The 23832-nt window shown below is 39.7% G+C and overlaps 1 protein-coding gene across 4 annotated transcripts in view; it reads right to left on the bottom strand.

The window, feature by feature from the left end:
* Window positions 1-20283, bottom strand: part of ptprz1b (protein tyrosine phosphatase receptor type Z1b) — a 41560-nt gene extending 21277 nt beyond the window's left edge. For 2 of the 4 annotated variants that reach the window (XM_077544166.1, XM_077544167.1), the window contains exons 1-2: window positions 19965-20283; window positions 6891-6959 (exon numbers count right to left, since the gene is read on the bottom strand). In XM_077544166.1, the coding sequence (XP_077400292.1) occupies window positions 6891-6959; window positions 19965-20022 (127 nt within the window). In that variant the 5' untranslated portion in view covers window positions 20023-20283. Of the gene's footprint in view, window positions 1-6890; window positions 6960-8246; window positions 8335-8714; window positions 8858-9493; window positions 9709-19964 lie in introns of those variants that run through there. The other 2 variants (XM_077544168.1, XM_077544169.1) reach the window with 2 other exon arrangements.
* Between the last annotated feature and the right edge of the window lie 3549 nt (window positions 20284-23832).

Genomic DNA, 23832 nt, shown 5'->3' with positions numbered 1-23832 from the left:
AATCAGTGATCGCAGTTCTGTTTTGAATCAGGGATTCAATAAAAACTCTAAAAACAGTTGGGTAAAAAATAACAGAACTATGGATCAAAAATGGACCGATCCTCTATTTGGGTCGATTTGACCCAACTTTTGAGTCAAGAAATGGGTCTTTCAGTGTAAAACAACTCATAGATATTGGTCAGATGCTTTACTTGGGTCAAAAAATTGGGTCATTTTGTATAAAACAACCAAGAAAGTTGGGTCAAATTGACCCATAAAGTGGATCGGTCCATTTTTGATCCATAATTCTGTTACTTTTGACCCAACACTTTTTTGTTGTACAGCCATTTTTCCATCCTCGCGTTCCACAATCTAATACTTTGATTTTGACTGTGTGTGGCTTTAAAAAGCAAGGCCCTGCATGGCCCGGTGAGTGACGTGGGAGCTGATAGATATTATAACATTTTTAATACTTCATTTTATTTTATTAACCATTGTTACACATTATTAACATTTTAATTCTTTATATTAACCTTGTCGAAATGTTTTGTGTCCTTAGCAGAGCAGATGGTGTTGATTTCGGTAGAATCTGACCTTAAACTGGGACATACTATTTAGTCTAAAAAAGTTCCTTCTCAGCGTTTTGTGCGAAAACACATTTGGTCCTTGAGAACAGAATCTGTTTTGAACACCCACACCTGACTTCGCCATCGCTCATGGAAAAATACCCAGAGAGTATGTTTTGTCTACAAATGAAAGAGAGGAGGTCTTTTAACTATAAGAAACCATTGTACATGCGGAAGAACTACATTTGACGCTCTGAATCCCACCTGTTTAAGTGATGAATTAGAGGCTGTTATCTGTCCAGAGATCTCTGACTGATTAAAAATCATTTTTGCAAAGGTGTATTTTTCTTACATTAAGTCTATCTTCATTTTTGGAACACGCAAAGAGGACAAAATAATCGGATTCCTCTTTCAGAGCCCAGGGGACTTTGCACTGTTACCATTCATTTCAAATATGCCTTCACGGCAAGTTGACGGGCTGGTCCCATTTATGCTGGCACAATGAGATCCTCGCACCCTGTCAAGTCCCTGTCATTATTTTTGGAAAGAGCGTCATAGCTGAAGCCAGCACAGCGGAATGGCTTTCAAACAGTTCTGACAGCTTGTATTTAGAAACAAATTAACAGAGCAAAGTGGAACGCTGCAGGCTCCAGCTGTGAATGCTGGTCTGAGGTCAGTACATCACATCGCATCAGTACTCCTACACTCGCACCAATGTAGGGAAGGCAAAAACTGTTTTCACTACGTTAAACAGATCTGACCCAAATTGGACCGTCGCTTCCGTTGCCCGGGCTGCGACCCGGCTCCGAGCTTCATCCAAATAGTCGGTCGGGTGGTGCCTACTGAAAGGGGAACTAACAGATGTGAGTACAGTTGGAAGGATGTGAATGTAACTGATTTCTCCCTCCAAGATTCTTGTTAGTGAAATGTTTCAACAACAGGGGAAATGCAGGACATTTTCTTGGACGCTTCTACATCGTTCAGCAGAGAATGCGAGCTAACGTTAAACGCGATCATATGTGAACAACGCCTGTGGCCGTATCCTGCCACGGTCCACTTCTCTTACGAACGTGTGTGCGGAAAATGCAGGACTTGCTGAAATATATATATTTCCGAAATCTGTGTGCGTTTCCATGTAATCACGGGATCAAGCGTGAGACGAGTTTTGAAGCTCGCATTACCAGAGGCGATGAAACTTTTGCATTAAGACGAGAAAGACTCAAATCAGAGAGAAGATTCAAATCAATGCAAAACTGTTTTTTAGGCTTTTATAACTTGCTCTTCATGCAACAAAGTCACACAGGGAATAATGGAAAATGCAATTTATATAGGAGATACATGCAAGATAAAATGCGTGCCATCGCTTTGCTGTAGATAACCAGAGTGCATACTTGCATGCAAACGAACAGATGGGACCCCGGGGGGATCCTCCAGGCAGAAGGATCCCAGGACCACCAGGGACACCAATGAGCACAACATGAAGGAAGTGGAAGTTTGTTCAAAAAGTTGTGTACATGGCTTACCGAAAAATCTAATTCGCAATTTGTATAGGAAAAGATCACAATTGTTATCCGCAACAACTGTTAATGATGGCAGTAGACGACTGTGGAGGACCAAAACTGCCAAAATTCAAAATAAATAAATAAATAAATGACTAAAAGTGAAAATAAAAACGGATATAAAAATATATAATTCGAAAATTTTATAAAAAAATATGTATAGAAATGGAAATAAAAACAACTCAAATATATATGCATAAATAAATACATTTGTATGAAATTTTTTGTTTAGATTTTTTCATATCCGTTTTTATTTTCACTTTTAGTCATTTATTTAATGATTTATTTCTTTAGTCATTTATTTATTTAGAATTTTTTTCAGTTTTGGTCAATACTGCCAGGACAAAATGTTATTCAAATGAGGGGGCGGTCCTAAGCGTGTCTTGGGTTGGACTCCGTCATTGCAAACTGCCTTTCATTGGTCGAGTGAACGGCTCGGCGAACAAGGAAGTCTCGCATTGGAGAGCTCTATAATATATAATATATAATATATAATATATGATATATAATATATAATATATAATATATAATATATAATACATTTTTATTTCCATTTATATTTATTTTTGAGCATTTAATTTTTAAATTATATTTTTATATATGTTTATATTTTCATTTGTAGTCTTTTTTTATTTTATTTAGTCATTTATTTATTTTTATTTTGGCAGCTTTGGTCCTCCTTAAAAAACAACATATTCCAATGGGAAATATATAATATATAATATATAATATATAATATATAATATATAATACATTTTTATTTCCATTTATATTTATTTTTGAGGATTTAATTTTTAAATTATATTTTTATATATGTTTATATTTTCATTTTTAGTCTTTTTTTATTTTATTTAGTCATTTATTTATTTTTATTTTGTCAGCTTTGGTCCTCCTTAAAAAACAACATATTCCAATGGGAAATATAATATATATATATATATATATATATATATATATATATATATATATATACAGTATATATGATGTGTAACTTCAACATAGTTTCTTATCAGGAGTAGAGATTGACAGGTCGCTTCCGGCCAAGTGAGCAGACTTGACAGAGGTGTGTCAAAAAACGACATGTATAACCGTGAATCCTCATGTATTCCCCCTGGTGGTGACACCAAGGTGACCGAGGGGGATGTGTGGTCTGGTGAAGCAAGCATCAAGTGTGAGATGTGTAAAAAGCCCCGAGGGTGCCAGTGACAAACATTTTCTGCTTTGTTGCCTACTTGGAAGCTGCTCCAGTTTTTCGTTTGCTGCCTAAACGGGCCCTTGGAAATGTTACTACATTATCAAGGCGCAATTTGAACTTATAATAGTAAAGCTAAACAGCCAATCTCTTCTTTTGAGTTCCTCACACTTCTCATCACTGTCAATTACTCTCCCGCACCCCTTTTGCACATATTTCCTTTTATTTTATCATGAACCTCTTCCCAACCATTCCAAAAAGAAGCGCATGCTGCCTCACAATGAAGTGCCCTTCTTTCACATGTTAATGTTTTTACTCACGGCTCAGTGAACAGAACAGAGCTGCTCAGAAAGACCCGAATGTGACCAGAACACACACACACACACACACACTCATGCATATGGCAGGAGTGTCTCCAGTTACAGTGAAGCAACACTAACTGGCACCAGCCTGCCTTCCTGTGTGATGATGAGCGTCAGAGGCGAGTAGCGTGATAAACAAGCCAAAATAAGACTACAAATTGAACTAAGTGAGGAAGAGGAAGCACAAAAACACAAAAACATTGTCACTCTCTGACAAATGGACAGTGTGTGCCTGAGAGCTGATTGGAAAGATTTGACAGAGGTGGGAAAAATTAATCTGTAAAATGAGGAAAACAAGTCTGGCGGAAGAGATTGCCAAAAAGGCAAATCAAAAGAATTTACATGTGGGGATCTCAGCAACTGCATTATAATTATTATTAATCATTGCCTTTTAACAAAAATATGCTTGGCTGGGCTGGCCAAAAAGTTAAATCGCAGTTTTCATTCATTCGGGATGCTTACGATTTTAATCGATTTTAATCTAATAAACCCAACAAACATTTATTCTTCAAAGGTTTTATTTAATTTAAAAAAAATCATGTGCAAAATGTTCAGACAACAATAATGTATACTGATTGAAAATCAGTTTTAACATCAATTTAACATTCATAGTTTGTGCTTAAATGCCACAATTAAGTAGTTGGTAGCTATTGTAAACATGGCTTGCAAACCACCCATCCAACACTTGTGCAAAATTGCAACTCACAATAACATTTGGATGTGACACAACATAACAACAACAGCTTGTAATAATCCAGAAAACAAAATTCGCTTTCACAATTTAGCAAAATTTCAATGCTTTGATTTTTTAAATGACGACTAATCAAATTAATTCGATTTATTGCCGAGCTTTAGCATTAATCTGATTTTATGAGAGGTAAGTAGGGGTTGAAAGGCTTTTTGTAGTAAAATATAATGTGATAAAAGTAGAGTCAAAGTCGATTAATCGATCATCAATATATTTTCAGCACATAACCTTGTTTGTACCACGGAGCGGTTCCACGTCAAAACATATTTCCATGGAGTGGTAAAGAAACAAAAAAATAAAAATAAATAATTGAAATACACAAATATTGTTGGCGGGGCATTTCATTGCTCAATTAAAATGTACGGTAGGGTAGATTATCTTTTGCCAGCGACAGGTGAGTGAGTCAATAATTAAAATTTGCCAATTGGAAGAGGAAACGGCAAAACATTGCCCATTAGTCGACTTCAAGCTGAGTAGTAAAATCGACTAGTCGACTAATTGGGTCAACCGGATGTAATAAGTAAATTAATATCGAGAGAATTTTGCCTGCATGTTATTGTGCTTTTCTCACCTTGTGACCAGACACGTGCAGAGGGGGGGGGGGGGGGGGCTATGGGTGCCCGAGCACATGACCTTTTGAAACTGATGCCCAAAGTGCCCCTTTGTCCTTTTTTTTTTTTTTTGGGTGGTGTGTGTGTGAAAGTCATTTTGTTGCCTTTCAAAACAAAAATTCTTCAACATAATTTACATAAATTAAATTATTATTACAATGTCTTTGGTCACGAGATCCTCGAAGATTACGTCATACTACGAGACGCGCTCTTATTTGAAGACATTCGAAGCCAGGTCGCTTGCCGCTGCGCCTGCCATCGGTAAGTTGGTCGCTCCGTCTCACTCACAGTAAACAAAAGCCAAAGTCATAGAGTGCACTGAGGACGCGGGGCACACGTTCCCCTCAGTTTAATAAAGACCACGATCCTTCCCGTCCTCTTTCGCCACGGCAAAAATCTCCGGTAAAACAAATGTTCCTCTCCCCCATCTGCTACAACTACTGATGCGTTTAAGGTACACAGAAAATGTCGGAATTTTAATTAACCCTCTTCCTGAAGTCAGATCTCCAACTCAATAAGGCAGACATAGAATTGATGCTATCTGCTAATCATGTAAACACTATAGTTACATGTTTTCTAGGAGCGCGCAGCTCTGGCGTTGCTATTGCGAGCAGCACGCACGAGTCTGTAAAAAAAAATAGACGTGTGCTCATCGTCTGTGTATCTGTGGAAATTGCGTCATGATCTTTGTTTGTATTATACCCAACATTTTGGTGTGCGTTTTTTTTTTTTTACATTGGTGGGGTTTGCGGCCAAAATGAGGTCCTAGGAAACAGGTAGCAGTGTTTTCAGAAATTAGTGGCACAATTTTACATAATCATTTTTATTTATGTAAATTTGTTGTTCATAATTGATTATTCATGCACAAATGTTAAAACAGTTTTTTTTTTGTCATATGTGATTTTCATGTTTAGCCATTATTTCAAAAAATAATTTTACAATGGATTTTTTTTTCACATGCACGCACATACTGTGCATACACACATACACACACCCTCTATCAATTTTTCATCCCCCCCCAGCTCCCCGCCCCACGCAGAGCGACTCGATGGCATGGGTTCGAACTTCGAACCCCGAGTCAGTGGAAAGTGCAGGCCAGGCACATTATCATGTGCCCCTTTTTTTTTTTTACTTTGAGCACCTGCCCCTCCCAAGGTCACTGCACGTCCCTGCTTGTGATCACCAATTAATAATCAGTATAGTGTGTGACAAAGAGATAAAAAAAAAAATCTTGGGTTAGATTGTGCTTAAAAGTGTTATCTTTGCATTGTAAATCAATCAAACATGCTGTTGCATAATGATGTAAATTCAGCCATTTTACAGCCTTTTGACATTCGAGATATTGTGTTTGATGATTATATACACACTGAATCGCTAGAAATCCATGAGATGTTAATAAGTTGAATAGCCCTCCATTAGCCCAGCGATGACCCCTTCAGACCCGATTCTCCTTTAGCCATAATCCCCCCCACCAGGACTGTTATTGGTCTGCCTCGGACCACTTTTGTTCCTGGCCGGCTTAGCGCAGCGGGGCTCCGTGCTGAGTTAGCTGCAGTCATGTGAGCATATGGCCCCGGGTGCAGATCAAGGCTCTCCTATGGGAGATGTTGACAGATACGGTAATTCCGACAGATCAAGTGATCTGAGACTGACATACGCTGGGCTTGTCACTGAGGCTTTTTGTCACTGTTGGATGTTTTTAAAAATGTTGGAGCGGATCACTCTTAAATGTCAGTACGCGTTTCGTCGATTGTCAGTTTGGGAACCGGTGGCACACAACATATTTTGATGGGTGGCGGTTTATGCAGCAGCCGGTGTTGTACGCATTTATTGGCTGGAGGTCTGTCATCTATTTATTCCAACGGTTGCATACCTGTGTACGACCAGTCGATATCTTCTTGGACTTTCTTCAAGTTTCGGACCAAAGGCTCCACTGTTCCGACTGCAGAGGAAAGAAAGAAGACAAATGTTAATTAATGGCATTTTTTAGGGATGTTTGATACCACTTTTTTCAGGCCGATAATATATCTCACAGCATTTTTCCTTAACCCTCCTGTTGAGTTTATTTAACATGTTTGAAAATGGGGGGAAAAAAATACAGTGGCCACTAGTCTCAGTATTAATCCATTTTACCCCTAGATTTTCTAAACAGGTTTAATTTGACCCGCAACACAACAGGAGGGTTAAAAATGCACAAGATTAATACCAATTTTTCTAATTGCTAATTTCACCTTTCTGATCATAAAAGAGTCACAAGATCAGTCGCCATCGTGAGTACCACTACTTTAAAATAAATCTGGTATTGCCACCGATACCGATACCTGGTATCGGTACTCGCCCATCCCTACATTAAAAAATATATACTATATATTTCAATATTGCATTTTTCCTTTAAATTGCATGAAATGAATGGACATTTTCTTTTTTTTTCTCCTTCTTTTTTTCTGGAGAGCTCAGTATTGTTCATTCAGTAATTTTACCGATTTGACATGTCATCATCATTGCTCTCTTTTTTTTTTTTTGTATTTGAGTGAGTATGTGTATGTGCGTGTGTGCGTGAGTGTGTATTCATTAGTTCACCTAAAACCTATTAAAAAATCCCATACCGTTCACCTAAACCGAACACTTCCAGCCAGAGTCGTGAGCCCGTCAGGAGACCAGAGGAAGGACCAAAGAAAAGAAAGGAAAGTGAAATCCAGCACCAACCAGACACCAGACACCACCCACCACCCACCGGGCCACCAACCAGAGTCCTTCACCAACCCTAGAAATTGACATTTTTCATAACAAGGCCACAAGAGTCCGCAAGTACCTGTACATTGGAATAAGGCTTTGTATCGGCACAATACCGATACTTGGTATCGGTACTCACCCACATAGCGGTTTTGTATAGACTGCTTTACTAGTCAGAATTCCATGTAGTATATTATTTTGTAGCAGCACACATAATCTGACAAAGCATGCTTGAGCTACATTTTGAATTCAGCGGATGCACACTGCTGGCTGCATCCACTTGGGGCCATTTCATGATGTCATTGTAGGGAAGAGCATGAGGAAGTGGGCAAATTAGGTGAGTCATGGCATTAAAATGATGGAGCGGAAGGAAGAGTCAACATCATGAGAAGAGCAAAATAAGATAATGATGGTGAATTATGCAGCGGGATGCCACATGAGCATGAATAAATCAAAAAGAAGGTGAATAAAACAAGATCGTTGTTTTTCTTCCTACCTCTCTTCCAACTTGCAAACCCTCAGCAGAGTCAAATTTAGGTCAGAGGCAACTACCATCACAACCACGACGTGAAGTCAGCATAATCCTATTGTTTACCGCAGCAGGATGAAAAAGATAGCGTAAACAGCGAGCACTTCCAACACCAAAATCACTTGTGAGCTGCTTATTAATAAATATATTTTTAAATGGATCTACTGTGCATAGAGCCAGTAAACAAAGCTCTTTATTATGTGTAAAATCATCTGCATGAATGCATATTCAGGAGAACTCCGATGCAGTTAGCCACATGGGATTCAATGTTGCACATCAATTGTTTTAACTCATTTCCTTGCTAGTTTTACTGGAAAAAAGCCGAGCTAGCGTAATGAAACAGAAATTACAAATAATTTCAACTTTTCAGCTTGTTGTACATTTTAATATTGTAGCTTTTTTTTAAGAAAAAGCAAATGTTGATTGGGATCTCACCTGTTTATTCCTCTCAACAAAACGCCACTAGATGTTTTCATCCACCCATTTTTATTTGAATTTTAAGGGAAATGCGAAAATAAAACTGAATGGAAACGCTAGAAATTCGAAAAAAGGCCCAGCAAAGTTTTTACGCTTTGAGGGGGTGGATTTTGAAGCGTATCGAAAAAAGGAAAATGTGAATTTTGTCTATGGAAACAGGTTTTGCGAAAAAACGTTGGAAAGACCGGATATTACGTCAAACGTACGTTTAGAATTGTTTTTATTGTATTAGAACAGATATAAAATTTGTGATTAATCATGATTTAAATAGTGAAGTCATGCGATTAATTACAATTAAAAATGGTAATCGCCTGACACCCCTAATTTTTTCTTTAAAAAAAAAAAGATTAAAAATTTGAAAAAAATTATTACAATTATTTTATTTATTTATTTAAAAAAAGAAAAGATTATTAAAAAATTGGGGTGTCAGGTGATAAAAAATTGTAATCGTAATTAATCGCATGACTTCACTAGTTAACTCACAATTAATCACAAATTGTATCTGTTCTTAATGTACAAAAAAAAATCTAGGTTTTCATACTCTTGTTAACAAAAGTGGAAAAAAATGTTAAACTAATAGAAATAGTGAAAATTAATTAAGTGAATTGATGACGTCTATAGCCGTCAATGGCAGTGAACTAGTTAAAGAAGCTAATATTAATGGTATTTTAGATTGAAAACAGCAAAGAAACGCTACACTTGATCAAGAATTACAAAAGCAAACTCATACGACGCACGGCGCAGTTGCTTCCTGGTCTTCTTCTTTGAAATTACTGGAGGATCACATCTCTATGGTGTATAGCGCCACATATAGCAGCGGAGTCTCATCTCAATATTCGCAGAAGAAAAACACTCGCATGTCCGTTTTGCGCATCTTCAGTAAATTCGCTTAAAAAATTCAAAACAATTAGATGGAAATCTGTCTACTGTTAGCCGTAGCCGACGCCAGAGAACAGAGTACAACAACTCACGAGGCTAGCAGAAAAAAACAACAACACACGCAACCAAACCGCACGTCTTGTCCCCTCCCTCCCTCCCGCGAGACCTGTGTTGCGTTCACTAACAGTCAGACATCATAGTGCTCAACATAGATGGTAAACTCATAACACACACAACCACTTAGTTTGTTACAATATCTAACAACATAGCTTGCGTGTGCCTTGAATACATAATCATTACAATACTGTTCTGCCTTTAAATTACAAAGCTATTAGAGGTTCAAACTGAAACAACAGGTAATAATTGGCCTCAATTGTGTGTGTGCAGCAAAGAATACATTACATGAAACGCGGCTGTGGGACGTTAATGAGGCAATTACTGATGCCACAAGCCTGCAGCTACTTCTTGTCTTCTGTCTTTTATTGAGCCCTCATTCACTTATCTCACCGTCATTCCTCCTCGTTAAGTCGGAATGACTTCCATAGTTCAAATTTGGCGCACGTCAATTAAGTGCTATCGTCCAGTTCTATACTTTTTTTAAAATTTACTTTATACGTTAAAAAAAGAGTGACTTTGTTTAGCTTGGTGAATTCTCAGTGTAATGTTTCATTCTTTGTGCTACAGTGTTCCGCTTGGATCATGTTCACTCACTGTTCTCTTTGCTCTCCGAAATTCATTGTTGGTTTAGATAGTTTCAAAGTCCGCCAAGTGAGTACCACAAATATCAATATGGGATTTCTTTTTCTGAAGGATGATCAGAAAAGCAGTGAGTAAGTTTCTTCTCAACAGATGGAGGCATGGCGGCTCTGTACAGTCAATTGCAGATTGAGGCTTAGCTGGCCTCCTGCAGTTTGTCAACCCCAAAGCTCGTTAATTGAAAATTCACATCCCATACTATATGCTTTGGACACAATGGACTTTCTGGGTGATATTTTTCTTAATGTGGTGAAAAGCGAAGCGGGACGTTAGTAGGAATCCTGCTGAAAGTGATGCTCAAGTCTAGATGAACGTGACTCCAATCTATGGACATGTTATACTAAAAACTGAGAGCAATTCATAAAATCGCAAATGCAACAAAACCAGCTCTCTTTCCACTAATTACAAGGCAGTCTTTTTTGTACAAAATCCTACTCGACTCCCATGAGCTCAAGCTGTGTGAAGATGCTGCAAGCGGGCTTGTTGATCATTTTGGGATCATCGAGCCTGTCTCAGCAGAAATCTAACGAATAGAACAGCACTGGATTAGCGGACTCCTGGGGGCTGATTTAGCCCAAATCCTTCCAATGAGGGAATCGTCCGTCGGCTTCCTTTATAGCCGCACAAACTGATTTAGAGTCGTCCCATTAAAAGAAGCCCAAATACCAAGTCATCCTATTTAGTTTTCCAAGAGCTTTATCGTTTCAATGTCTCTATGTGGCTCCATCAAAATATAATTCCTAAATAAACATTGTGCCTCATTGGTATTTCTGTCCCCTGATTTAGCTCGTTTTTAGCATTGCAACACATATCAAAGTGTCTTAAATAGGGGTGTCAAAATCAGTGCGTTCATTTTGAGTTAATTTAAAGTTCCTTTAACTCTACATATTTTTAAATTTTTTTTCAATGACCGCCACTTACTTGGAAAGCCTGTGCTGGGGGAATTCCAGTCGCAAAGCAGCAGACACGTCTACGTCAAAATTTAGCAGTAATAAATAATAATGCATATATTTGTGGAGACTGGGGGCAAGTTGTAGGGCTCGACCGATTAATCGGCCGCCGATTATAATCGGCCGATTATTGACCTTCAAACATCGGCCAATTGAGCCAAATGGCTGATTATTCTCCCCTCAAAACGTTGTCATGCAAGAAAATGGAAGTTTCCGACGCTGTGAAAGTACCCTGAATGCACCATTTCGCTTGTGTAGCATTAGCAACTAGCAAGTGTGTAGCGAATGTTATTTCGGTTATTCTGTTGTTCCTAAGCGTCCTTTAAGCTTTTTAATGACACGCCATATGGAGTTAACTGTAAAACTAAACACACAACAATAACAATGACATCCACTGTAGCCTATATTTAAATACAAAACATGCTTAGTTTTTAAACATCGCTAGCCTAGCGCTAATGCTAAAAGTGAAGGGCAAATTCCATTAAAATGCTAACAGGAAATTAGCATCGACTAAGGGAGTGTTTTTCCTTCAAATAACCAATGTTTACACACAATTGTTGTGGGAAAACAATTTTATGCATTAAATATGTATTTTTAAATAAACGGCAGATTAATCGGCAATTGGTACTTTTTTCTGCCAAAAATCGATATCGGCATTGGCCTCAAAAACCTATGAAGTTGTATTTTACAATTTTAAAAATGTGCAGAATTTTACAAGTTACTTCATGTTAAAGATTAGATAGGTCTTAATATGAAAAGAAAAATGCACTAAGCTGTCACCAACGTCTTACAAATGCAATCATGCCATCTAGTGGCAGAATAATGACCTTAATACAAATCAATATCACACTTGTTTTTTACAGTACAGTACATCTTTTTATGTTTAACTTAATTTTATGAATAATTATGAAATTACTGTATCAACGACTAAACGATGCAGCCATATTTTTTTCCAATATTAAGAGTATGAAAACTAAAAAAATATTGTTATTGTACATTTAGAACAAATATAAAATTTGTGATTAATCGTGAGTTAACTGTTAAAGTGGTACGATTAATTACGTATCAATCACCTGACACCCCTACAGTAGTCTTAAAATATATGGAGTGGCATTGCGAGGATTCTGTATGTCATATAACCCCTTTTCAACAGAGTATCCCGCACTAATCCAAGGGCCACATGTCCCTGGCTGGCGTAAGACGTTCAGCTGTGTTCTGTGTCATTTGGTTGAATGTGCCTTAGTCATAATAATAGGAATGTTAGAGTAAAGCTTGTTGTCACTTCAGAAGTTGCCACGAAAGAGTTCATTCAAAGGTGTACCAGAAATTTAATTAAATGCACCGAGCTTGATTGGTAGTGCCAATTCTCTGCTTTACAATGCCAAGTTATCTCTTGAAACTTGTCATGAGTTTCAACTGACATGCTGAAAATGAAGTTTGAGCCGGCGATATTCTCAGAATGTGATATGACTTTTTAATTAACAGACGGCCAGGTTGATAACTAACCACCTGGCATGAGACGAGCACTTTGAGGGCCATTTTGCTGATGGGGCGGCACAACAGACATTTTACTGTCTTCATCTCTCTCACACTCAAGTCCAGCAGCAGAAGGAAGCAGTTAATGGGATCAGGCTTTATGTTTAAGTGCAGGACAGTGGAGCTTTAAACAAACCGTACATTGTTCCGCCAGGCCTGGGCAGCATTAAAAAGCTGCAATTTAAAACCCAAGAAGACAAGCTTATCACTGGGATCTGTGTGTGTGTGTGTGAGAGAGTGCATGAGTGCGTATGTGAGGTGACCGTGAGAGGCTGGGGCCCTTTTGGACAGCTGTACATGTGCGCACACACATATACATCCAAAGACAGAGTGAAATGTAACACCCCGTTCGTCACATCGCCCGTCTGCCATTTGGCAACACAGCAGAAGAACCTTACATTCTTTAACTCCACACACTCAAATGTATAACACACCTTTATTAAATATTAAAATGCCCGAGGCGCCCTCTGCACGTTTAAAGGCTTATATTTGTGTAACTGCTGGCGTAATATGTACCATGAAGTAGTAAACACTGAATCATGGCATGTGTTTATCGTAATCTTGCCTTCTAAGGATGAAGAAAAATCAATGTTGCACTCTCGCACTGCATGGTGAACTACAGCAGGATTAATAAAAGGCAGCGGTTCACATGAATAAATACTCTGACAGCCTGACTCTCTGCATGATGAAAGCTTAGCTTTTCCCCACAATTTCATCTCGTTGAAGCGCCTTGAGTGCTGCTTTTAAAGTTCAGCCCTTTCTTCATGCCGGCGATGAAAAAAGAGAGCCGCTCCGACAAACACTAACATTGGCAAACATGGAACGTGCGCAGAAATATTCCAACAAATCCACAGGTTTACGACATATTTGTTTTGACATCAATTTGGTTTTTAATCCGTCAGGTTTGCAGCCAAATAGGACAACTACTAGACATATGTTTTATGTAGTTGTAAAAAATCCTCCAGAAATAATATTTAGATACAAAACCTTCAGTTAGTAACATTGAAAAAAAAATCTTATGATTAAATAGTATAATTTATATTATATATATATATTTTTAAAAATTCAATTGAGTTGTTGTACAGATCAAAGGTAGGAAATGTTTTCAAATGATTTCTCATGGCATTTGAAAAGGGGTGTGTAGGCTTTTATGATCTAATGCCAGCCTCTGAATGTTACATATTCATCTACTTGCCCTATTTTCCATCATGTATGTTGGCTGTTTATGTGTGTAACATGCTATATCTCTGGGGATGTAATATTTCACATTTGCATTTAAAAAAAAACATTAATGAGCACAACATCAGGGAGTTGAATATCATTATTATTACATCACTTAGGCACAGTGTGATAATGAATGACTTCTGTTTGACTAACTACAAAAATCGCAACAACAGAAGGTCATCAGGAAAGCTGGTTTAATTCACAATAAAATTTCTGTCAGTCGCCTCAAAAGCCCAATAGGAGTATTGTTCTTCCACAAACCTTTTTGCAATTACAACCTTTCACCTCCGGCTGGTGTTCAAGTCGAATGTAAAAGGATGAATAAGCTTTTTTTTCCGGCATTCTACCCCGCAGCTAAGATATTTTTGATGGGTTGCGAGTGTGTGGTGAAACTATCTAGTCTTGTTGACTGGTTTCAAATCGGAGCCTCGGGCTAAGAATCGAACCAGGCGACCCAGGACACATTTTAAGAGACGAGTATCATTTATATCTGATCATCATAATAATCACAAATAATTCCAAAACACGGAAACGTGCATGCTTCCTGTGCATGTGAGCGGACTGTTCTAGTTCACCTCATTTGTGCGGCGCACTAATCTGCCTGCCCAGTCTGAGCAGTGAGATGCAGCAATCCCATCTGCTTGGCACAAACTGAGAAAATGCTGCGTGCGCGTGCGTGTGCGATTAGTAATCCTGCGTCCGTTCAGCAGAGCGGTCCTGCATCCTAATACGGATTTAAATAAAAAAAATAAAAAAATAAAAGATTGTCTCGGTGGTTTTGTGCCGTCGGAAAGCAACGCACGTTACCAACTCTGAAATCTGATTTGTGATGTCTGCCAGCGGAAAATGTTTATGAAAGAATCATGTCAACATGTTGTCCATCAACATTCGGTGTGAATGAGTGGAGTTTCCATGACAACGAAAAAGCCCCCGTTGGCGCGTGGAGCACCCTGACTTCCTGTCGGCTTCCTGATCCGACTTTCTCCATCGCCATGGAGACGCAACAATCTCCCCTCCTCGCCGTCTTTCAGCGGAGGGTGCCGCCCCCCAATTCCTCACTTGTTTGGCGCACTCACTAGTTGCCAGCCACTGCCCCAAAAACCAAAATAGAGCACAAGGACGCTGTCCCCAATTCCACAAGCTTAGCCTTGATAAAAATGGATTGCGGGATTCTATTGCATTTCTGTGACGTCAGCTGGTGTTGGAACGCTTTATAGTGGTGTAACAAGGATGTGTACCCCTTGTTGTTTGCTTGTGAAGGGCCACCACCCGGTTGAGCGAGTAGCAGGGAACTGGAAATGGGCCAGACTGTCATTCTCTGAACTCCTACTATTGGAATGTGAGCATGTTTTAAGGCTGGTTGGGGGTTCTGCGGGAAAGTTGGACGGCTTGAGCGTTAATCAACTCAAATTTGGTCACAGTTCCGAGTTGACCCTTCTCCCTGGCAGACGCAATACAAAACACTGCATTTCACGTTCATTCGACTCAATTAGTTTTGGGTTCCATTTCACTTTTGACAATTCTAACAATGAAGCCTTCTGTTTCCCACAGAACCGTTGCAATTGTGTCAAAACTTTTAAAAAAGAAGTCAAATGAGCAAGTTGATCTCGACAGATCATCACAACAAAGGCCATGTCAGAATGCGAAGCTCAGCGGGTGCCAAATGATTCATTCGTGAAGTCTGACTGGCTCACAGTGTTTGCAAATTAAAAATGGCAACCCAAGTTTCCGTCCAATTCTCGTTAACAAACTGCAAAGTGGGACACTATCAGTGCTGCTATGATCAGTGTGCCATCCAATGTTGTGCGACGGCCGCTAAAAGTTTGTTGCTGGCTGTTAGCGAGGCATCTGTCAAAATAAAACCGGAGAAGTACACTTTAAATGAGCACATTGGGAGCACTGGATCATTTCCACAGTCTGTTTCAACAAGCATTCTGTCAGCGCAGTGCTACTTGAATACCAAAGTTGGATATCAAATAATTATTTTTTAAATTTAATTTCTAATTCATTTTTAAATCCTACTTACATTTTTCTTTTAACTCAGTAGCTGTTATCAGTTTTATTTTTGTAAAGTGTCTTTGAGTCTTCTGAAAAGTGCTTTACAAATAAAATGTATTATTATTATTATTATTGTTGTTTAAATAACACCAGTAAAGAAAGTTATAGGGACACATTTTGTGTTAAAAAAAAATTGTAAAAAGGTACATTCTGATTAATAAAACATTTGTGCAATATGAGTTATGCAGTAAAATCTAGCCGTTTTTATCACTTTCTGATGACTGAAGATGACATCACAGTTGCTCAGGGCTCAATCACCAATCACAGCTCACCTGTTTTCTGAAGCTGAGCTGTGATTGGTTGTTAGCTGTGACCTGAGCAACTGTGATGTCATTTTCACTCGACAGCAAGTGGCAAAATGGCCGCCTCCTGATATGAATAAAAACTGCTGGATTTTGCTGCTTAACCCATATTCGACTAAAGCAAAATTAACCAGAATACCGTATTTAGACTAGCATAGAACATATTATTGTCAAGAATTTTTTGGGGTTGACTTCCCCTTTAATTGAGCTGCAGTAGGTGCATTTGTTGTATTTCCTCTTAAATCCTGGCTTGCTTTCCGCCATCCCAGTAAAACGGAGCTGGCTCCATCAATCAGCGCAGCTCCTGAGAAAACTTTGTGGAGTGTGTTGCCCGAACCACTTCCTGTCCAGGCTTTTCGCCATCAAAGAGACGAACAGCTGTCCTCATGACCCAGCCTGGCTTTTTCAAATCAACTCTTAGCACAAAAAGAGGCTGTAAATGGATTAAAGACAAATTTATGAATAAAATGTTTGGGGTGGTGAAACAAGTGACAAAAGGAGGGAAGGCAAAATACCTCAGCAGGAAGTAAATCAATTATTTAAATAACATCTGTGGTTTGTCTCAATGCCAACTCATTGGTTACATTCGTGTAACCCACTTCTGTTGTCTCACATTCAATTCGGAAAGACTCAAACAACTATATAAAGGAAATTATCAAAATCACTAAAAACCAGACAGCTAAGAAGGCTTTAGGAAATCTTTCTAACAAGATTTATTTGCCCTCACGGAAGGTTTTTATTCGGCTGGTTTACAGAGCCTGACTCCATCAGGGGAGGGGGTGTGGGGGGTGAGGGGGGTTGGGGACAGTAAAGTTAGTGCAGCCATAATCTCTCTTCTCGCAGGGAGTTAAATGGTAGAAGAGGAGCAAATTACAAATAATATCTCATGATGTGCTGTAATTAAAAAATAGGCTTTTGATTTGAAGAAAAATGAGACGAGCCTCAAAGTTTTTATGTCAGTAGATGACAATGTACTTATTTATTATTTATGGTTTTTATTTGCTGTTCCTATACAGGAAGGCCAAGTTCAATCCAAAAATGACATCATCTGAAACCAATACCGCGATGGCTGCTTGTTAATCACCACTTTAATCAATAATCTGGGGCCAGCTCACAGCGGCGTATGACGTCATCCATACAGAGATTGTAATGATCTTGATAAATTTCATGTAAATAAAAGCATAAATGAACACCTACGAAGCAGACAGATTTCATCCATACAATAATTCATGGTCCAGACTGCCATTGCTGCTCTCTATATTTTATTCATGCTTTCACTTAGTGAGTGTGCCAGTTTTTTTTTTTTTAAGGCAATTACTACAACACTATTAGGCATCCTATAAGCTTCTGGATGCCTCGCTCCGTCCGATGCTATCTTGCAAAGACAATCACCAAACTCACAATATGGTGATGGCATTCACATAAACTTCATTAGATATTTGTTTCCATCTCATTTGGACACCAACACGCCCACATTGGTTGCACGCACACTCACAATAGCTGGCAGAGAGCCTTGTGAGCTGCGAAATGATCAATAGCACGCTGGCTGTTTTTTTCCCGTGAGAGTCCATCACACCAATTGTCACGCACTAGCAAGTCATCAATAGCCCAATGCAATCATTCAGTGTCACAAGGGGTGAAAGCGAACGCCTAAAACATTCCAACAACAATAAACTGGGCTGCGATTAGTTGATTTGTTTATGAGCGGAATTACAACACGTTTAGCAACACTGAATTCGGTCTGATTGCTTTGGAGTCAGTGTTCTTTAGTGATACAAGCACATATGGAATAACGTGCAGCAGGTGTGAACGCAACTGAGAGAACATGCATAGCATTTGGCGCAGTGACAGCCACGCTAGTAAATCAACGCCTGATATTCAGAACGGATCATTAAAATGGAGGTCAACCTTAAACATTTCTTGGCAATATGTTCTACGTGACCTCACTAATCCAAACATGACATTATGATTAATGTTATGTTTTTGGAATATGAGTTATGAAGCAAAATCCAGCCATTTTTATCCATCTCAGGGAGCGGCCATTTTGCCACTTGGTGTCGACTTAAAATGACATCACAGTTGCTCAGGGCTCAGGCAACAGCCAATCACAGCTCACTTGTTTTCTGACGCTGCGCTGTGATTGGTTGGCACCTGAGACCTGAGCGACTGTGATGCCATCTTCAGTCGACAGCAAGTGGCAAAATGGCCGCCCACTGATATGGATAAAAATGGCTGGATTTCGCTGCTTAACTCATATTCCACTAACGCAACATTAACCAGAATACCATATTTAGACCAGTGGGGCTGCATGGAACATATTATTGTTAAAAACAATTTTGGGGGGTTGACTTCCCTTTAAGTCGGGGGCAACAGCCATCCATATTCTACAGCTTCTTTCTTACCACCAAGCGGACACTGCAAGTGATAAAGTCATGATTCAGCTTTTTACTCCACTGGAGGTCATGAGCGAGGCCTTGTCATCCAATATCAGTGACTTCCCAATCCTCACAAATGCTCTTTTGGACGACCGGACAACAACAAACCTCCCCGAAGGCGCGGCAGACTGTGTTTCAGAACTGCTAGCACAAATAAGGTCACAACGAGCGCATCCGCCAGATCACACAGATTTGAATGCAAGCGTGTTTGTTGCGCGAGTCAAACAAGAAACTGTTTTGGAGCGCCGACTTGGCATACTGCGAGACAGATGGTTGGACAACACTGCAGTCATATCGCTGCAGGGAACGACGCCTCCAAATCAGTAACATTGAAGACATACTCAGCTTTGAGTGCAAACGTGTACTGTATTCCAAAGTGGAAAAGACAACTCTCTTTAAAAGTGAGAGTGAAGGCTGAAAAATGTTGTCCTTGAGCTGAGATTACAAAAAGGTAGAAAATATATTGATGACTCCCAACACTGAATAATAAATCATAGGTAATCAAAGCATTCCCGAGATACAGTATATCTGCTCTTTAAATCCCTAATATCACCTTTGACGTCATCCAAAAATATCCAAAATTTTACAGAGGATGCAGCTAGAAATTTCACCGTGAGATTAAACATTTGGCTTCCTTAGTTTGGTGTAAAGTTCTGTTATATAAACTGGAGGAGCTGCTTTGCCTCTCGCTCCATTTCCAGATGAGAGGCAAATTAACAAAAAATAATGAGCACGGTCAATGCAGATGCGTCCAACTGGAAGATAGACAGGCAAGATGTAAATTCTGCAAATCATATTGGAGCCACCAGTTTGCACGCCAGACATACTCATTAAAAATAGTTAGGGCTCCATAAATGAGTGCATAATGTAGCATAGGCTGCATGCACCGCAGCAGACAACATCACTACAGTCACTCTTCAACATGTGTCTGCTTCTGCAAGCAGAATTCCAGCCTTGTAAATAATAAGCAGTGTTGACACGTTGGAGATGCTTTGCCCCAAAAAAAGTTTCATCAATCTGTACACAAATACGTATTAGCCTGAATGTCCATGAACCGGATTTTCTTACCCACGAGGCTGAGGAGCAGAAGCCGAGAGAAGACTTCGTGGACCCATCCTGTCTCCATGGTCCCCCGCGAGAGAAATGACACGCAAAAGAGGCAGAATGTCGAAACGCGTGTCGTGGGTGCGTAAAGATGCGCTAGCAGGTCATCACGCCGGTTCCCGTGTCCGTGCGTGTGCGCCGACGCCGCCAGCCCAGTCGACGCTCGGGTTCGGCGCGGTTCGGCTCGGGTCTGAGAGACTGAGGAGCTCGCTGGCTTGCCGGATGAATGGGGACGCGCACTTGCGACTCGCGAACGGGGATGGAGTGAGCGCCGCCCACTGCCTTAATGAAAATGAATGAGGGGCGTCTTGGTGATGTGACTCCAGGGATTTGCATGTGTGTGTGCGTGCACTTGACATCCAATCAGTGTCTTTTTTTTCTCCCTCAAACGCTCCTGTTGCATAAACTGCACTTTAATACATCGCCTACAGTGGTATGACATTAAAATCAAATCATTACATGACATTCTAACAACATTAAAAAATATAATAATTCAAATACAAATTGCATCAAAAAGCATTTTTTCATCAGCGTTTTGGTTGCAGAACTATCCTACATCCTGCTTTGCAGTGCCGGTCCTAGATTGAATGGTGCCTTGTCCGAAGCCCCCTTTGGTGGCCCACTCACCATGCCCTTAGCCTTTTTCTTGCACAAAGGCACGCAAATTCCCATATAAACTCCACAGATGTACATGTCATGTACCAGGAACCACCAATGCTACAAGGGTTGGTCTAAAACTGTATTTCTTGTATTAAACCGGTTGATTTGGTTCCTACTCAAACAATGAAGTCTTTATTATTATTAATACCTTACAGACAATACTGACTTTGCTCCATGTACTGTATTTGATGCTACCATACTCTGAATGGTGTCCTTTGCTGCAACCCCTGGCAAGAATCACCATACACAACATTTACAGTACATACACATAGACGCCATTTTGAGTGTGTGGATGCCGTGTTTATTGAATTGTCAACGTGATGTGATTTGTGACGATTCCTCGTTCAGAGACGTAGCATCAAGCCAGAACTCAAATTAACAGCAAACCATTGCTTTTAACGCAATTTTACGCATATTATTTGCACATTTTATGGCAAATATGATGGCCACATCCAATATGGCGGATGTTCTGACATATCGCTTTGAACGGGCCACACATTTCAACGGGCGTCTGCAACTACAGATGATCATGAAGTCCCTGCTAAGTGCAAAAGAAAGAGATTTAAGTCTCTTATGGACTACTTTTTACAAGAGGGTGCGTTCGAGGAACTCGGGATTCAGCAGAATCATGGAGACCCCGCTGATCACAGTATGTCTTGATGAATAATTTGTCTAACAAGAAAGGCTTTGGTCCGCTGAACTGGAGCAGCCCCACACAGCGGAACGAGACAAAACTCTCCCACAGTGGAAATAAAGTGTGTGTTAATGTAAAAGGATTAGGCAAAGGTTGGAGAACAACATTCGCCTGAAGGACCCGACTGAACAGCACCGAGTGTGTGCGCTGGGAAAAAGAATGAGTCGGGGAGCGGGGTTCACATGCAACAGGCTTCAATGGCTCACAAACACACTGCAGTGGCAGCTTTTAAGTGTTTGTGTGAGAGAATGCGTGAGACGGTCTTGAGTCTCACAAGAACAAGCTGCTCTCGTTACCCCGTGTGCATTCATTAGCATAAATTAAGAGAGATAATCCTCCTTTAATTCCGCCAGGAGAGCCTTTTTGTCCCACTTGTAGGTCCAACATTGACGTTCCAGTGTTTGTTACAATATCCTCTCAGCTGCGGTGCTTCCGGAATATTCTGTAGGTCTCTGTGTGGGAGAGTGTGTCACTAACAAAGTGCTTGAATTTGTCTCGTGAGATAGTGACAAATGAATTTGGCATGTTTCATTACAAACATGAACATGAGGAAAATATGAGGTGCCTCATAGGACAAAAATAACAATCACAAAAAAAAAATGTCTTAGTGGGGTATGTGTGAGAGTTTTATTTGATGTAAATGTGAGTTTAATGGTGTGAGAGAGTTTTTATGGTCTTCATGAGAGATAGTTTGGTGAGTGTAAGATGATTTTTTTGGGTGGTGTAGAGATCTTTGGTGAGTTTGATGGCGTTTTTTTTTATGTGGGAATGAGTTTTTTATGTGTGTATGTGAGAGGTTCTTTGGCGAGTGAGTGGTTTTTGGTGCAAATGAGAGTTTTCAGGTGAGCGTGAGATACTGGTAGCCAAGGTTATTTGTTTCATTAGAAAAGTATTTCTTGGTATGCATGAGAGGAGTTTTCTTTGTTGCACGTGAGAATCTTTTTGCTTCTCTAAATGTACAGTGTATTGCGTGGAAGTGCATTTTTGTGTGTGTATATGAGATGTTCTTTGATGATTGTGAGTTTGTTTGTGGCATGTGATTGTTGGAGTATTCTAGGCAACCAAAGTTTTTAGTATGTTACAGGGTTGTTGGTTTTTTTTGGTTTCTTTGGGGGATGTGTAGGCGTGTTTTCTTATAGAGAGAGAGTTTTTGTTTTTTGGTGATTCTAAATATTTTTGCTGTAAGTGGGAGAGTTTATTTTGGCAATGTCAGGTGCGTGCCAGGCAATCAAGCTATTTTTGAAGTGTGAGAAGATCTGGTGTATGAGAGGCTTTTCGAAAAATGTGAGCGTATTGTAGGCAATGTGTTTTTTGTGTGCATGTGATTATATTTTGTGTTCGAGAGTTTATTTGGTGGATGTGTGAGTTTTTTTGTGTGTGTATGCAAGAATGGGAGTTTTTGGTGTTTATATGACATATTGGGTGCACGTAAGAGCTTTGTTAACCTATGTGAGAGGTTTGAGAGGGGTTTTTGGTGTAAGTGTGATTTTTTTTATTGAGAATTTTTTTGTCATATTTTTTGTGTAAGAATTCTTTAGTCAGTGTGAGAGTTTTTTTTGGGGGGGGGGGGGTTATCATGAGAATGTTTTTATTTATTTATTAGGAGTGAGTGAGTGAGAGGTTTTTCTTAGGGCAATAAGACACATAGAAAAAAAACTTAAACGCTGCAACATACAGACACACCTGCTACTCTTCATGCTATTGGCGTGTGCAATGTGTGTGCGTGTGTGTCGTTGCCATGGCATTCGGTCTGATGTGATAGTGATATTGACTTCCAGTGGTGGCAACTTGAGGTCACTGTCGTGGTCACAGCATGCCTGACTGATAACTGGTCGATGTTTAGCCATCAGTGTATGTGCATGCGCGCGCGCGTGTGTGTGTGTGTGTGTGTGTAAGATGCCGTCAGTGGTGCAATGTGAGGACATGTGTGGTTGGTGTGGCTTATAAGATGAGTGTGCAGACTCTCTGGTATGTGCAAATGAAGGCTAAAATAATATGGAGCCTTATATAATTTGACAGATGTCTATTTTTGTCATTTATCAACGCCTGCGAGATTAGGGGGAGTTTAACTGTAAGCATTTCATTGATAGTCTCTCTGTTCGTATTAATTAAAGGGTGTGTTGCCAAGAAAGACGTTCCTTTAGGGACACTCACGCTCCATTTAATAATCAATTTGTTCCTCATTTTGGAGATGTGTGATACATTCTATTTTTGAAAGGCAAGAAAAAAGAAGCAGAAGATGGCGTGGGTCCGTGTCATTTAACATTTGCGTCAGGCGACTTCAAAAAGTGGTAACGCTGTTTGCTTCCATCTGCGTGCGTGCGTGCGCGCGCGTGTGTGAGTGTGTTTCAGGCCGTTTCAGGTGTGTGTCTGCCTGTGATCTGACATTTACCTTCCTGGATCATTAAAGGTTCCACCGTAGATCTTAAAGTCACATGACTCATCTGTAGCACTTTTATTGCATCTCCCAGGGAGGTT

Source organism: Vanacampus margaritifer, chromosome 15, assembly GCF_051991255.1.
Source record: "Vanacampus margaritifer isolate UIUO_Vmar chromosome 15, RoL_Vmar_1.0, whole genome shotgun sequence".
Taxonomy (NCBI): Eukaryota; Metazoa; Chordata; class Actinopteri; order Syngnathiformes; family Syngnathidae; genus Vanacampus; species Vanacampus margaritifer.
The sequence above is the reverse complement of the archived record's forward strand: the minus strand, read 5'-3'. Positions and strand labels throughout refer to the sequence as shown.